At 45.1% G+C, this 16,092-nt stretch overlaps 1 protein-coding gene across 10 annotated transcripts in view; it reads right to left on the reverse strand.

Moving 5' to 3' along the window:
- ENOX1 (ecto-NOX disulfide-thiol exchanger 1) overlaps positions 1 to 16,092 on the reverse strand; it is a 487,830-nt gene that overhangs the window by 73,825 nt on the left and 397,913 nt on the right. For all 10 annotated transcript variants that reach the window (XM_058670707.1, XM_058670708.1, XM_058670710.1 and 7 more), the window contains one exon: positions 2,252 to 2,436. In XM_058670707.1, coding sequence (XP_058526690.1) covers positions 2,252 to 2,436 — 185 coding nt within the window. The remainder of the gene's footprint in view (positions 1 to 2,251; positions 2,437 to 16,092) is intronic.

Consider the following 16,092-nt stretch of genomic DNA (forward strand, 5'->3'; position numbering starts at 1 on the left):
CTGGCTCTTCCAAAGGCTCCCGCACACACCCAATGTGAAGGCATATGGACAACCCCGGGGGCCTCACACAGCAGCTGTTACATCAATTTCCAAGTGCAGGGACCTGAGCAATGTGTGTAATGACATTTTCCTGGCTGGCTCTGACCTCTGAATCTCACTGATGAGTCTAACACACACTGTGAACATGAACCAGTGAGGACTCTAAGCCAGCACTCAAAAATCGCTCTAAGATGGCCAAGGGATGTTTAAGACGCAGTTTCTGTGACTTGATCATTAGCTGCTCAGTTTCCGATTCGTGACTCCTTTTTATATCTTTCCTTCTGTTACTTCTCCCTGTTGGGCTCTTGCTTCTCTAGTAGTTACCTCTAACTGCTAAGACATTTTGGAGGCAATTCAAAAGCGCCAATCTCAGAGGTAAACGTGATTGGGGGGATTTTAAAAATAGTGTGCCAATGATTCATTTTAACTTCTCATCACTTCACTGGATTTCCATTGTTCAAAAGCACTCATATATTCTGACTTTCAGGAAGCAGTGGTTGGGTTGGTACATCCAGGGTGTAATTTTAAAATGCTCACAGGCATGGTGGGTGTCATGGTGCAGTGCGTGAAGTTGCCTTTGGGGATGCAAGCATCCCACAGTAGAACACTTTGTCTGAGTCCTAACCATGCTTTTCTAATTCAGCTTCCTGCTGACATGCCAGGGAGCCTGCGAATGGTGCTTGAAGTACTGGAGTCTCTGCCATCCAATGTGAGAGACCCATATGCATTTCCTAGCTTTGGATGCATCTCCCAAACCCAGCTGTTGAAGACATTTGGAGAGTGTCCCAGCCAATGGGAGCATCCTCTTTCGCTCTCACGCTCTCTCTTGCACGGGTGTACTCTCTCTTTCTTTTTCTGTCACTCTGCCTTTCAAATAAATAGGTCCTCAGAAATACTCATGTACAAAAAATGGTAACTTTTGATTTGTTATTCACATACCCAAATACCTTAAGGACACCGAGTAAGGTTGATGGTTTCAGGCATAAACCTGGCTTTGATTCTATCTGCCCAAGGCCAACATTTAGGTTTTCCTTTCTCCTCATCTCCTTTCCCACAATGCAAATTCCTTTTCCCAGCTCTACAGCCTGCAGCATCTGCCTCCTTTCTAGCAAATGCCATCAAGTAACATCTTCAAACTACATTTGCCAGGTTCAAACCTGGCACACCTTAACAAAAGCAGGCCTACTGCTCCATCTCTCCAGTCACCCTTCCCTCAAAATGTTGGTGCTTCATCTAGTTCACCAACAAGCATTTCTATCCAGCATGTTTGCAGGCTCTGATGAGATCTTATACAACCCGGCAGGAGTGGAAACAGTGGAGATTACATTATGCTGAACTTAAACAACAAACATAAAGCAGCTGTCCTGCTTTGAACCACGATGACAAAACACTAGCAGCGAGCATGTGCCTTGAAGTGGCTGTACCACCTGTCTAGGGAATGACCCAGTCTTGACCAAAATGAAGTGAGACTAGCCAGGAGCTCTCGCAGACAGATACATGACTGCTAATGGATGAAGACACAGTAAAGTAGATAATCCAGCTTCCAATCCAGCTGTGGACAACTTGAGGAATTTATGTTATCTCTTGCCACCTCTAACCCTCTTTGATTATAGGACTTAAGTCTTCATTTCCAATTAAACGTGGGACCTATGTAACGTTAGTCAGCCCTCTCATCTCTCCTGAGCAGGCTCAACATTGCCCTAATCTCCCGAACTCTTACAAAATATGTTTAACATCCCAGGAAGCAAGTTTTGTAAAACTTGTAACTCTTGGTTGGTCAGGGGGCCTAGTTTCCTACTTTCCTAGTTTTTTGCTTGGTTTTGTTTTTGGTGCTCCTCTTATTTGAGGAGCCCAATAAATGCCTCAGGACTTAGAGCTCAAACTGCTGCCTCCAACTTTCCAAGGGCACACATGCCAGACCAGCAACCCTGGATGTTCCTCCTGCTTCCAGCGATGTTCCATGTACAACCATTCACTCCCCTACCTCTGCCTTCTTTCCCTACCTCCAGCAGACAGTGTTTTACCACATTTCTTTACCTTGGTTTTCTGCCAGATTCCTCCCCTCTACAGATAGTCATCAGCACTCCTTTGTCTTTGGAATTAAGTTACTGGTGCATGTTTGTTCCAGCAAATGACTGCCAAGTCACTTTCCTTTAATACAGTTAATCTTTTCTTTTGAAACAAGAAAGAACAATTATGTCTGAGCTAGTACCTGCTGCATGCCTTGCACTGTTTGCTGCAGGAACTGTAGCTGCTGGTCCTTGGTAAGGTTGTCTTCCGTCCGAAAGAGCTGTTCTTTCTCTTGCTTCAGCAGCTCCACCTCGTTCCTGTAGGCATCCAGCTGCCAGCGGAGGCTATCATTCTCTTCTTTCAGAGCGTAGGCCTGCGCAGCCAGGGCTGGAGGACAAACAGAACAGTTGCAAGCTGAGAGGCCAAAGGGAGTTTCTCATCCAGATTCTTAAAGTTCAGATCAGCTCAGAAAACAGAACAGCAAGGCCTTACCTGGGGAGTCTCTTATTTTTCACTGGGTGTATGTGGCCTCTTTTAGAATTGTTTTCTATTCTATTTGTTTGATCTTACGTGTGACTGTTTCTTTTGAGCACAGGATTAATTCCTTATAAATTATAATCTCTTGATCTCATCCCCTAACACCCTTATAGAAATCAGTGTGCACTGCTAGGTGACGACAACACTCAGAACTCCAGGCCCCAATCCTTCCTACTGTGTTACTGTCTGCTCTCTCCCTACAGGGTTGCCTGGCTCCTTGGAATGGTGCCACCTTTCCAATGGGTTATAGTTCTGCAGCCTGAGGCAGGGCACAGGAGGAGCAGGAGCAGCGGCAGCAGCCACAGCCACAGATCAGAGGGGATGACATACAAACCATTCCTTCCTCATCACGCAAATTCTTGTATCTAATTCCTTTTACAACTGTACCCTAGTGTCACCCTTTTCACAAGCAAATTAAACTCCCTCCAAGATGGAGTGATGACTCTACAGTCCTACTGAAACCTAAAAGCAGAAATTGAGACTTCAGTCCTGTCCCATCTCACTGGGAAACCAAGGCAGGGAATGCAGGGTCTTATGTACACATCACCAGGCTTCAGAAACAGCTGACACTGAATTAAAGAGACATGTGTAAGGCACAAAACAGAAACTGATGATGGCCAATGCCTTCCCCCAAATTTCCACTGTGTTGCCCAGTGGTGTCTCTAATAACATCAAGAGTTTGCTGAGCATTCATAAGGTTATAAACGTGGAGCCCAGAGCCTTGTATGAACCAACTCAGTCCCTCCAAGAAGCCTACAACATGGGCACCGTGTTAACCCCGCCTTTACAAAGGAGAAAAACAAAACCTAAAGAAGTGCAATGATTGTCCAGCCACATAAAGTAGCAGAGTGAGTCTTTGAATTCAGGGGACTGCCAGAGTCGGCTCTCAATTCCTGTGCAGCTGTCAGTGCATGAGTCCCTTGTTCTTACAACACCAATGTCTGTTCTCTACTGCTGCTCTTATACCAGGATCCCAAACTTGCTCTCAGGCCAGAGAAGTCATTCTCCACTTTTACAAGCAAGAAAAAAAAAATAAAGGAAAATTTGAAACGCTTATTACCATAAACTTGTTTAAAGTTCTTAGTCCTGGTATGTGAGTATGGTATGGAGCCTTTCAAAAGCACACTAGGCTCTTGGTACACACTCATTTCCATGCACTGTTTCCCATACCTAGTGTTGGACAATCAGATGGAGGAAGACCTGTGGATAGTGCGCCTTCAGACTTGCATATATGGCTGGCACAGCCTGCGGTGCACTGAGATCTCAGGGAATTCTCTCCTCATATAGTAAACAGCAAGTTACACTGACAGTTTTACACTTCAGTGTTTGAAGGTATTCCATTTTGCAAAATGGCAATCCAAACACAGTACTTGTTGATTTACTATTCATCAAAGAAAAAAACACATTAATCAGAAAGTTCCCATCTCACTTCATTAAGGAGCAATTAGTCAACAAGCATTTACTACACATGGTCCTGCACCCAGGCCTGGGCATGCTGGATTTCAAATAGGGCAGAAGAAATATGCTTCCCTGCTCAGGGAGCTTAAAAATCTAGCAGATGATGGGATAGTTAAAATGAAACTAATGCTTTCAAAGGAGGGAAGAGTAGTGTGATGCCTGGCATGCAGCAGACACTCAACAAAAGTTGGTTGGATGAATAAACAAAGGAGCAACTTAATAGCTCCGGATTCATGATGAAGGAGTTCAAAGGAGAGAAGGTCAAATGAAGACTGCAGGATCAAGAGAGAATTCAGAAGAGGGAAACCCCATGGTATAGCAGAAGCAGAAACTTAGGAGTAAATACTGAAGTGAGAATATTTGGATCAGGAAGAAGGGAAGCTTGAACCAAGAAGCAAGTGCTTCCTTGGGAGAAGTGAGAGAGGGGAGAGCAGAGGCATTGGGGCAGGAGAGGAAGGTCACGTTCAAGGGGGTGGTTGAGGAGAGCCCTGCACAGCATTGAGGCAGGAGGGAAAGGTTACAGTCAAGGAGATGGCTGATTGGGAGCAACTGGAGTTTCCTGAGATAGCTGAAGGACACAGTGAAATCGGTGATTTAGGAAGATTGGTTTGGCAATGGTGCATGGAATGAACTGGACGCTGAAGACAATGAATGAAGGGAATGCAATTTGGGGTCTGTGTGCATACAAAGCCAGAAGCAGCCACTATTACAGTTCTCAGGAGAACTGCACACAAAATCAAGGAGGATCCAGGAAACTCCCAGGAGCAAAGTCTATCCACGCTCTTTAACACTGTGCACTTCAATGTCAAATCCTGCCTACACCCTGAGATACCGGCTCCTAATAACTCAGTTTACCAACCCATGTGAACATGGTTATGACACTTCTTTTGAGAGAATATGGTAACTGGTTATGGGGCAAAAAGCGTGGAAAATGCAAATGAGAAAAGTGTTGGCACTACACAAGCATATTACTACATTTAGTAGCATTCAAAGACACTTAAGTCATTTCCTTAGGAAGCTCTATTTGGCCCTTTTTCAATTCAGAGTGGCATTTTTATTATCATAACTGATAGCAGGTGTTTGTGAAGAAATCGATTAGTATGCAGGGATGGAAATTACATTTTCCAAATGAATTGCATAGTCTGCAAGATATGCTGAAATCTGTGTAACAAAATGCAAGCAGCTATAAAGCATGTGCCAGCAACATTATTTAAATAAATTATCTGAACATAAATACACACAGGAAAGTACACCATCCATTATTTTAGGCACTCTCTCCCAAGCCTATGGAACAGTACTGCTGCGAATCCGAACTCTTGGCTAAGCCAAGTGATCATGGTGCCTATGAAGCAGAATACAATGCTATTTTTGTACTCCTGGAAGAGGAATGTGACTACAAACACACACACACATACACACACACACACACACAAACCAGCTATAATTCCCACTACTTTCCCTTTCCCCCCAAAGATCAGTAAATTTAAAAGGAAGAAAGAAAATCAATACCATTGCCAATCCCATCAACATTTTTGTAACAGGGGCATATAATAGATTTACATTTCTCGTTAAGTGATTTCAAGCTTCATATTTACAAAAGCAAAATGTTGGTCACTCACTGGCTACCCACTGAAGTGTGAGAAACTGTGTGCTGACTCCACTTAACTTCAGGCCACCTGTTCCTAGACATGATTCAATGTTACACTGTAGCCCATGTCTGGTCCCTCCCTCAGGGCTGCCTGGGTGAAGCTGTGCTTCTTGGACTACAGCTCTAAAAGAAACAAAATCCTAGTAATTTCTGACCTAATGCAATGTTTCAATGTGTTAAAAACTCAGAAACTAGGAAGGTCAACTCTTGCTTTCTCTTCTCTTTAGTTCTTTTGGGACACACTGTAGTCAATTAAAATTTTTTTAGAAAGTTGTCATCAAGCTCCCATGAGAAACTTTATCCTTATGAGACAGTACAGCAAATCCACTGTTTAACGCAAGCGGAAGGATGAAATACAAACCACATTTTTGGTGTGTATCCTTTGGTTAGAATCCCCAAAGAGTCTACTATGTGCCAAAACACAGAACCTCCAATGAAGTAAATGTACAGTGGATCACTACTTTTCAGGTAGACTACAGAAAGACACCTTCAACATACAACACATTGGAATTAAAGCTTCCTTGGTGATTTTATAAAGGCATTGCTGAATTGTGTGGTGCCTTTGGGTTATGGTGAATTAACTCACTGATCAAATATTTATTGAAAACTCATAGCACAGAACTATAGCACATGCAGAAAAGGTGAGTCCAGTGGAATCATGCATTTGTAGGTGCTAAGAACTTTGGGAAAATTCTGTGCCCTGGAATATTCCTATTGAGTCAAAAGTGAAATGATGACATTGGAAAAGAAAAAATCTGTGAAACAAACTTAATTTACAACTCAAAATTAGTTACAGATGAGGCAAACCAAAGGTAACACTGGTGTATGAAAACTGAGCCCCAGATCAAATTACTTTGCTGAAGGGAAGGTTTAAAGTATTACAGCATCTCATTGTATCCTTGACTAAAGTCCATATAAAGCATTCTTTTTATACATTAATTATGGTCAAAATGACCTCCTCTGTCTCCTGTATTACTCTGTTTCCATGGGAACCAATAATGGCATGCTTAAGTTCTTTAAGTAAATAATCTGGTAAAAGCCTTCAAATCTCTCTCTTACCAGTCTGAGCCAGCCTCAGAAAAATAATTAGCAACATATGAAAAATGTAAGTTATTTTGGGTTATGTTCCAGTAACCTGACAGTGTGTTAATATCTTTTTCATGCTTAGGCAATATGTAGCCAAGTAATAAGGCACTTTAACATATTGTTTCTAACAGGATCTGGGTTTCTCTGGAACTGTTAGTCTCTATGTCTTTGGGGAACTCTGTTGAGCAGTTGCCTCACTCTCTGCTGGATGTTCTCCTGGGGTGTGTTCTTTTCCCAAGCACAAAAGTCTCCTGCAAGGATTTCACTGGCTGCCGTCCAGTTCTCCATCAAGTTGAGTGCACGGGAGGGTGAGGATGGACTCAAAGCACAGAAGACAGTTCCATGGTATGTGTGTGTGCCTTCCAAGGCTCCTTCCTGCACCACGAAGATGCCTAGCAGTCCCCTGTGGAAGGGAGCTGTGGTCAGGGCCCAGGGGCTGAGGGACTGCCTCTCTGACAATGGCTCTGAATCTCATGGAGGGGGGAGGTGTGCTTCAAGGTCCACAGCTGCACTTCTGTGGCCCAGGACTGGAGCTGGGTGCCCACAACTTGTGCTTCTCTTTGCATAGTCTGCATGGCTCCTCAGAGGCCACTGCTCCAGAGTTTCTTCTGGGCAGGTGGGTGTGGAGTGACATCCACTTTCCACCAAGCTCTTCCCGCTGCTGCTGCTGTGGGTAGGGGCTTAAGGCTCAAAGTTGTATCTGCCTTGGACTATGCTGGGCCCAAGATACAAACTTCTGTGTGTACAGCCACCAACATTCAGGGACTTCGTCAAAAAGTTAGCAACTGGTGTTACTCTAAATCATCATTCCTCAAAATGGTAGCCTATACTATTCTCCTGATGAGCAAATTAACACAGCTATACCTCCTAGAGCTGCTACCTCGATGGGTCTGGGATGAAACTTGGGAATCTGCATTGCTTCTGGAGCTAGGTGGTGCTGGGGCAGTTGGTGTTGTGGTCATACCCTGAGGAACTCTACTTAGATGGCTGCCTGTTCAACACCCTGGCTCCTGAACCAGAGCTGTGGCAGGCTTGTTCGGGCAAACACTTCTGAAGGAGCCCTGTGCTTGGCTTGTGTTCTGGTTGTTTTCCTTGACCTCGTGTAGTCTGAAGCCTGGCTCTGCACCTGCAAAGGCAGTCCCATTGCAAGTCAGTGCCCAGGACCTGTGTGGTCTAAGCTCTGCCTTGGCACTGTCCTGAGCACTGGGCAACAGATACTGTCATTGCCGCATCACCCCAAATACCAGGAGCAATAACAGTGGCAGTCATAGCTGCCAAGCTTGTAGATGTCAACCACTGCAAAGCCCCTGCTATCTGTACACTGTGACAGGGTACACAATGTTTCTATTTTACAAGCACAGCTGGTTGCAGGTGTAGGATGTAATTCTCAAATCTCATTGGTAGACATAAGGCCCTCAAAGTGGCCTGAGTCCCAAAGGGTGCCTCAGCCTGAGATGCCAGGGACCCTACTGCAGCGGCTAGTTGGTTCTGAACAGAGGGCTTTACTGAGAAAGGGCTTCACTAAGCAAGCAGAGAGGACAAGTTTGTCTTAACAAAAAATAGGCATATTTTCGCCAGGAGACATCTAGGAGAGGATCCATGTGGAAACTAAACTCATCCTTTTGGAAGCCTTGAGGGCTTGACCCAAACCAGAGAAAGGGGACCTGTCTTCGTTTCCACCGTGTTTCATCTCTGAGAAGGCCATGACAAGTACTAATCCCACAGCCCATAAGCCTTGCTTGTTAGCAATGCTTAACTGTGCAACCCCTTGCTTCAGCAGTTCAGGCAACCACGTCCCACAGTACAATACCTGGCTCCACTCCTGATTCTAGCTTCTTGTCAACCAGACCCTGGGAGGCAGCAGCAACTGGATCCAGTAACTGCGTTCTTGCCTCCCTCCTGGGGGACCTGCACTAAATTCCTGGCTCCCAACTTTGGTCCTTAGTCTCTGCCATGTTGGCAGTGGAAGCTCCCTGTCTCTGTCTCTCAAATAATTAAAAATTAATTAATTAAAAATGAGTCTTCATTAAGAGACTTGAGTCTGAGGATTCATGTTGATCTAGGGACTCCTGAAGAAGCAAAGTTCAAGTGCGTCCTCTATTCACTTGAACCATGCCTGACATTTTTTTTTAAGATTCACTTATTCATTTCGAAAACTGAAGTTGCAGAGAAAGAGAAAGCGAGAGAGAGAGTGGGCACAACAGAGGCAGCAAAGGATCCTGCATGCTTCTCTTCCTGCTGCCCTCTCAGTGGACTCATGGGAGTCGGAGACAAGGACCTGCTGCCACACCCTTAGGAGACCAAATGAAGGCACTGGGTACCCCAGGGTGCTTTCAGTGTCCATGCCAGGCACCAAACTGAAAGCTTTGTGGGATGTCCAGCAGCCTGTCTGTCACGACAAAGGCCTTTACAGTCCCAACAATGTACAATCGATCTGTTTCTCAGCAATACCTGTACCACACTATTGAAGCAGCAATCTTCCTCAAATTGCTCATGGAAGTTTTTCCTGCTACATTTTTACAGGATTATTATTATTACAACTTAGCATTGACATAACATTTTATGTTTTGCAGTGTGTATTATAGTCTGCACATTAGCTATTATTAGGGGGAGCTAAACAGAAGCACAAGGCAGTGTCTATTTCCATCTTTGTGTGAAGCCAGTGGAATAAGAGTAATTTGGGAAGCACAGGGAAACAGGATCCTGTTATTATAATGGCTTCAGTGTGACTCTGGAAGCACAACTGACAGCAGGTGAACTGTGGGAGTGGAAGGGGGGAAGGGATTCTCATCCCTTCCTCTGCCTCCTCTTCTTAACCAAGCCATCTGTCCCAGTGGGGGGACTGTGAGGTGCTTCTGGATGGCTGACATTGTTGAGGATTCACGTCACTGTTTCATCAGTTCTGCAGTGACATTCTTACCCTTGGTTACCTCCCCTAACCGCCCCATCTTTCTCTGAGGAAAATCGGCAAAGACAAGAGGTGTGCTCATGTCTTCCAACAGCCAGCCTGGCTAGTCTGTCATGGAAAACATCACGGAAGGATGCTCTGCCTGGACAGCGGCTCCAGCCCACCATGCTCTTGGTGTTAACAAGGAAGGGGGAGAAGTTGGACAGTTCTATCTTGGAGAAGTTGTGACTGGCCTAAGCCTTGAGGTTGGACTCCCATTTGAAGAAGCAGGAGTGGGGAGTAGCATTGTACAGTGGCAGCTGCTATGACTAGGGACTCAGCCATGTCCAGGAGAAGGTGCCAGGGCTGGCAGGGCAAGAGGAGAGAAGGGAGAGAGGAGACTGGCTTCTGCAGGGACCCCACAGCCAGGCAGGAGAAGTAAAAAGAAGGTAGGGGGCAATTGGTCCCTATTCTCTCTCTTCTTTGGTTATATTTCAACTTGCTTTTTCAACTTTAATTCCCATTTCAATTTCTAACACATTAAGGTGACGTACCCACCCCCAGTCTTCCAGACCACAGAAAGTCTGAGAGAGATTCTGTTCTATGGCTACCAGCCTTCGCTGACCCAGCCCAGATCCCAAACGGACACTGGTTTGTCGACACAGCAACTCCTCGCTGGGGTCCTGCCCTGAAACAGTGCCCTAGCCACTCACCACTGGGTTTTGCTTTGTGTGACTTCATCTTAGTTAGTATTTAGTCTTACTCAAAGAGAGGAGTGTCTCATGTTTAAACAGCATTCCTGGGGCCAACGCTGTAGCATAGAGGGTTGGGCTGCAGTCTGCCACACTGCATTCCATATGGGTGCTGGTTCAAGTCTTGGTTGCTCTGCTTCTGATCTGGCTCCTTGTCTGGGAAAAGCAGTGGAAGATGGCTCAAGTGCTTGGACCCTTGCCACCCACATGGGGGACTAGGGTGAAGCTCCTGGCTCCTGTCCTGCCCTGGCCATTGGAGCCATTTGAGGAGTGAACCAGTGGATGGAAGATGTCTGTCTCTCACCTTCTCTGTAACTCTGCCTTTAAAACAATTTACAAATAAATACATTATTTTAAAAAAGAAATAAAGACAGGATCCCTTTCCCTGAAAACATGGTCCCTCCCATTCCCGTATCAGCCTGTAATGTATCTAGCCCTACCCCAACTACAATTTTCCTTTCTTTTTCAACAAATGTTCACTTATAATGTTCTTCAAAACATGCCTTTCAAGACATGATACTTTGCTTTTGCCATACACCTGGCACATACACACACATCTGTGCACACATGATGTGCTCCAGCATTTCCAGCACACTGTGTGCATACCACGGAACATGAACTGAAGCCCAGCTCTCAAGCATGTCCACAGATATGGGCACTGTTTCCTACAAAGACTAGCTAATCCTTCCAAAAGCCTCTATATTCTAACACCAAATGCTTGAGATAAGCAGGGTGAGTGGCAGAGGGAAGTTTGTCACTTGCGCTTTGCATAAACCCTAAGCAACCAGAACGTTGAGTGGGAACCCACACTTGGGCTATTTGAGATCGTATCCTCTCCCTGCTGTCCTTGTCACCAATACTGAAACTGATTTATGGACATGTTATTTGTGGCTGGCAGTGGGACAGAAATAATCTCATCTCTGATTGGCTGGCCAAGGGTGACACTGGTGTGAGCAGCCAGCTGCCATCATCGGCTCTCTGTATCCCATCTTTGATGGAAAATCCTGGGTCTGTCCCAAACCCCTTGAATCTGAGATGCAGCCTCGGAGCCCGCGGAGGAGCATCACAAGTTTCTGGGTAGATCCTAATACATGCTCACGTGTATAACCATGCCCCCAGCCCTTTTCTCTTTAGGGACTGTTTTCCATTCCTTAATGTCTTCTCCCAGTCTCCTCTGTTTCATTAATGTTGTTATTATTTGGGGGCACTGGCTTTCTTGCACTTTGCCAATGGCTTCTGTATTAGCAACAGAGCCTTCTCCCCCCTCTCCAGCTTTTACCCTTCTTGGCTTTCTGGGCGCCTCTGCCTTCTGTGGTGTCTGCTCACACTCCATTCATCTGTCTAGCCGCGCCTCTCTGAATGCTGCTGACGGCTTCTCCTGTGGTGAGATTGGGACTGAATGCCTTCATAAATCCTCCAGGCAGCGTCTCCAAAACACACTGTTCTGATCTACTAGGTGTTGTCGTGCATTCCTTTTCTTTGCAGCTGTATTTCTGCACAAAGTTTCTGCTGTGGCAGGTTTGTGGCTGGCACCCAGGGGAGGCCAGGCTGAGCCTCTAGAACTAATCACCCTTGACCAGGGGCCCCCCAGACCAGCTCTCTCGACACTAGGAGAGTGGCTCAATGTCACAGGGCTCTTCTCCTTGGCAAGCGTCCAGCATACCTGCTTCCCTCTCATCCCTGATGGATGAGAAAGCAGTCCTTGGCTGGCTTCCTAGACTCAGAGCCAGGCAGGGACTCTGCTCCTGGCTTGCATCACTATTTTCTGTATCAGGTCACCCTCCTTTCCCATCCCAGTAACCATTTCTTCCAGTTACCCAAAGACTTGATTAGAGGAATCTTCTGCCTGAATTTTGCATGCTAGACTCTCATTTCTCCTTTCTTGATCTCCTTATGAGTGCCACATTTAGTCACTCCGACCACTGAACATATTTATCCCCTCCTCCATTCTCACACATTCTGCTCCTTGTTTCCCACCTATTACTGACAGCCATCCAACCTCATGTGACAGACCAGTGGTTGTCAGTTCTCTGTGCACCAGAATCAGCAGGGTAAGGATCTGAGTGACACAGCTGCCCATGGACTGGTGTTTGTACAGAGTTCCCCAGGTGACTCCCAGGTGCAGCAGGACTCTGAACTATTCTTCTTGCTCACCAGTATCAGTGTCCCACGTTGCCAGAGTACCTGGTATTTGCAAAATGCCAGGGAACTCCTTAATTGGGCTATTTCTCACAACCCGATTAGGCAAAATCTCTTAGGATAAACCAAATGTCACTGTTCAATTGTTCAGAGAAGGGACATCCTTTGCAAGCACGCTGGAACCAGAGCTGCTGCCCTGCTTGGACAGACCTCTGACCTTGTTTCTTCAACGCATGCCTTGAATTGAACTGAACTGAACTGAGTTGAACTGAAGGCTTTCCAGGACACAGGCTGTCACTCTGGCAGTCTCCTTTGTCACAGCTGTTCCTCACTACACCAATGGACCTCTCTTCAGAACAGCACTGGAGGGAGCTGAGGGGTCCTCACCTAGATCTCGGCAGTAGAAACGAGACATGAAAGGGAGCCAGGGGTTGGTGTTCAGGATTCCTCATATCTTGCTACACCAAGGGCTCCAGCTCACATTCTTCCATTATTTGTTTTCATCCTGGGACTCAGATGGCTTCAAAATTCTGGCTTCACAAACACCATTTGTTTTCTCTGAGTCCTTGGGCAGTGAAAGTATTTCATAAATTGTCTGGATGGCCAAGTCAAACCAATTTCTCCTTGGGACAGCCTGTTCAGACATTAAAATCCACTGTATACTAAAAACGATCATATTCTTTTTTACATCCTCCCCAAAGTTAAACTTACGCACTTTTGCTTTGCTCATTACATTGATTTGTTTGGAGTTTCTGATCAGAGCCATTTTCAGGTAGCGCTGTTTTAGTCTTACTAGCAACTCCTTACAAAAGCCCTAGCAAGCGCTGAAGCGCCACTTACGCACAGTTTATCAAATTTGAAATGCTTTGAAATGGCTCTACCTTTTTTGTTAATTGAGAAAAAGAGCTGCCCGAGTAAGTTCATAGGGTGACCTTGATTGAATTAAAGAGGTCAGTGATAGGACAGGCTTCAAATCCACAGTGGACGATTAAAAAAAATGACTTCCTTCCAATTAAACACAAATTAGCATGAAATGTTTTGTTTCTGAAAGGTTACAATAATTCCTATTGTTCCCAGCTTTTCATTGAGCATAAGAGAGGAGGCACAGTGAATGGTTTTACGTAGTATGCTTTGTGAACATAGCACTGGCCATCCAACATCAGCGAAAATATTCCTTTCTTCCATAGAGGCTATACAGAAGAAGCAAAAGGTCGAACTTAGGTCTTAGTTTCTATATTAAACAGCCCAAAGACCTAAAAACTTCCAATTGTTATTTTTTAAAGTTCAAGATAAGTTTTTCACATGTGGGTAACTTCTTGGTGTCACTCTGGCTTGCAACAAGCCCTGGTGTTTGAAAAGGAGGACAGACACGTGCTGCCGTTCGGGGACCATGGAGTGTTCTTCAGGAGCAGCTTACTTGAGGAGAGCTCCAGTCATGGTGTTTAGTGTCCTGTGTTTTTGCTCCCCTTAGCCTCAACGGCTTGTGGACAAGGAGAAGGCAGAGGCAGAGTTGAGAGATAGGACCTATGAAACCCTGGGCAAGGAACGGACCACCATGGGCCTGCAGGATCCTCATCTAGAAACCATTTAATCATTGCTGCGAGAATTAAACACAGGGGGACTTCCAAAAGTTTGTGGAAAAGGGTGCTAAATGATTAGCGAATTTTGTGCAGAATGCTTTCAAATCCATTTTTTTCTTTGTACACATTTCCACGAACTTTTTTTTGAAAACTCTTCATAGGTAGCAGGATTTTTCCCCCCTTATTGGCACTGAGCACAAACAAACCAAAAACAATTAATTAACTGATCAAACTTTAGATTACCTTACTTTCAATTTCCCAACCATTTCTCTAAAACATGTTTGTCTCTTTATTGTATACAGTACTAAGTGGTGAGCATCTGGAGAGGAAGACATCCTAAGCTGACCTTGAAGCAGCATGTGGGGTACAAGGTCATCCCACCTCAGCATGCGCTTCTTGCTGTTTCCTTAACGAACACCCAAGGTTTCTCCAGGCTGACCTAACTCAGATGAGAAGATGTACATAACTCCCCAGATGTTCTCTGTGCTCAAGGGTCTCTCTGCTAGTGCTGGTTGTGACGTCTGTGAGCACAGAGGGCAGATGCGTGGACCCACTATCAGATGCCTGTCCAGGGCAAGGGGGACAGAGGCTACACTGTCAGGTCTTCTTAATTGATGAGCAACACAATTCCATCAGAGACTGGGTTTCAATAGATAGTCGAAGATTCATTCGCCCCTACATCTCACCTTTACCTGGCACTGCAAGCCACATGCTCCATGCCTGTGCACATTGTAAAAATTCACGTAGTATCTGCTATTTTAATCCTATCACTATTTTGGATTATGATATCCTTAAGAAGACCCACAGCAGCAAAGAGCTAAGGATAAAGAAATGGCTGGCGACAGGATACCAGGAAAATCTACTACCACAGGAGGGGCATTTCCAAAAAGGGCTCACTGATAAGTCATCAGAAGAATGCAATCTCTCACACTACTACCAACAGATTTGCAAAATGTGAGGTGAAGATTATGTTCTTTCCCAAAACTTGTAACCATAAAAATGCCACACGTATCCAGCATGTACTTCCAGTACCTACAAATATGCAAATCAATTGATTAATGCTGGGGGTACCAAAAAATTCAGTTTTCCCTTTAAGTTGGACAACCCTGTCTGGAGGGAGAAGATATTACTTCCGCAATCTTGTCTAGATCAAAACCTCCCTGCATCTGTGAATCTCGAAATGACTTCCATTACTGAAGACGCTCTCGCTCAGACTTCTATTTTTAAGATATATTGAGAGGTATATCTCATAAAGAAAAGCCTTGGGAACCTGGAAGCAGAGGGACCACTTCAATAAGCTTTTAAATTAGATGGAGAGTCAATAAACTAGTGATCTTGAGGTAGGCTGTCCCAGGCCCTGCGGGTACAGAGAAAACATGGGGATGATATTGTAGCTCGGATTATCTCAGACTGACCATCAAACGTGAGCCTGTGTTTGTGAACTAGCTTGCTTTTCTGTTTGTCTTTTTTGGAGAGTTAGGAAATTGAACACATTGGTTGTGTGGTATGTGCAGCTTACAAAGGAAATATGTGACAAGGCTCTCCTCATTCTCAGCGTACTTCATTCCTCAAAACATTTCTTCCTCTTGCCTAAAATCATACAGTAGACTCTGTCTTGAAGAAATAATTATCACTTAACTATAAAAGGCTGGGGGCTGGGCCTGGTGCCCTATCCAGCTCCCTGTGTCCTGGGAAAGCTGTAGAGGACGGGCCAAAGCTTTGGGACCCTGCATCTGTGTAGGAGACTCAGAAGAAGCTCCTAGCTTCTGGCTTCAGATGGGTTCAGCTCCGGCCATTGCAGCCACTAGGGGAGTGTACAAGCAGACGGAAGATCTTTCTCTCTGTATCTCCTTCTCTCTGTATGCCTGCCTTTCCAATAAAAATAAATAAATCTTACAATAAAAATGGACAGGGGCCAATTTCCTGAATATTTTTTGAAAGGCGGCCTTTCTGTTG

This window comes from Ochotona princeps, chromosome 12 (assembly GCF_030435755.1).
Source record: "Ochotona princeps isolate mOchPri1 chromosome 12, mOchPri1.hap1, whole genome shotgun sequence".
Taxonomy (NCBI): Eukaryota; Metazoa; Chordata; class Mammalia; order Lagomorpha; family Ochotonidae; genus Ochotona; species Ochotona princeps.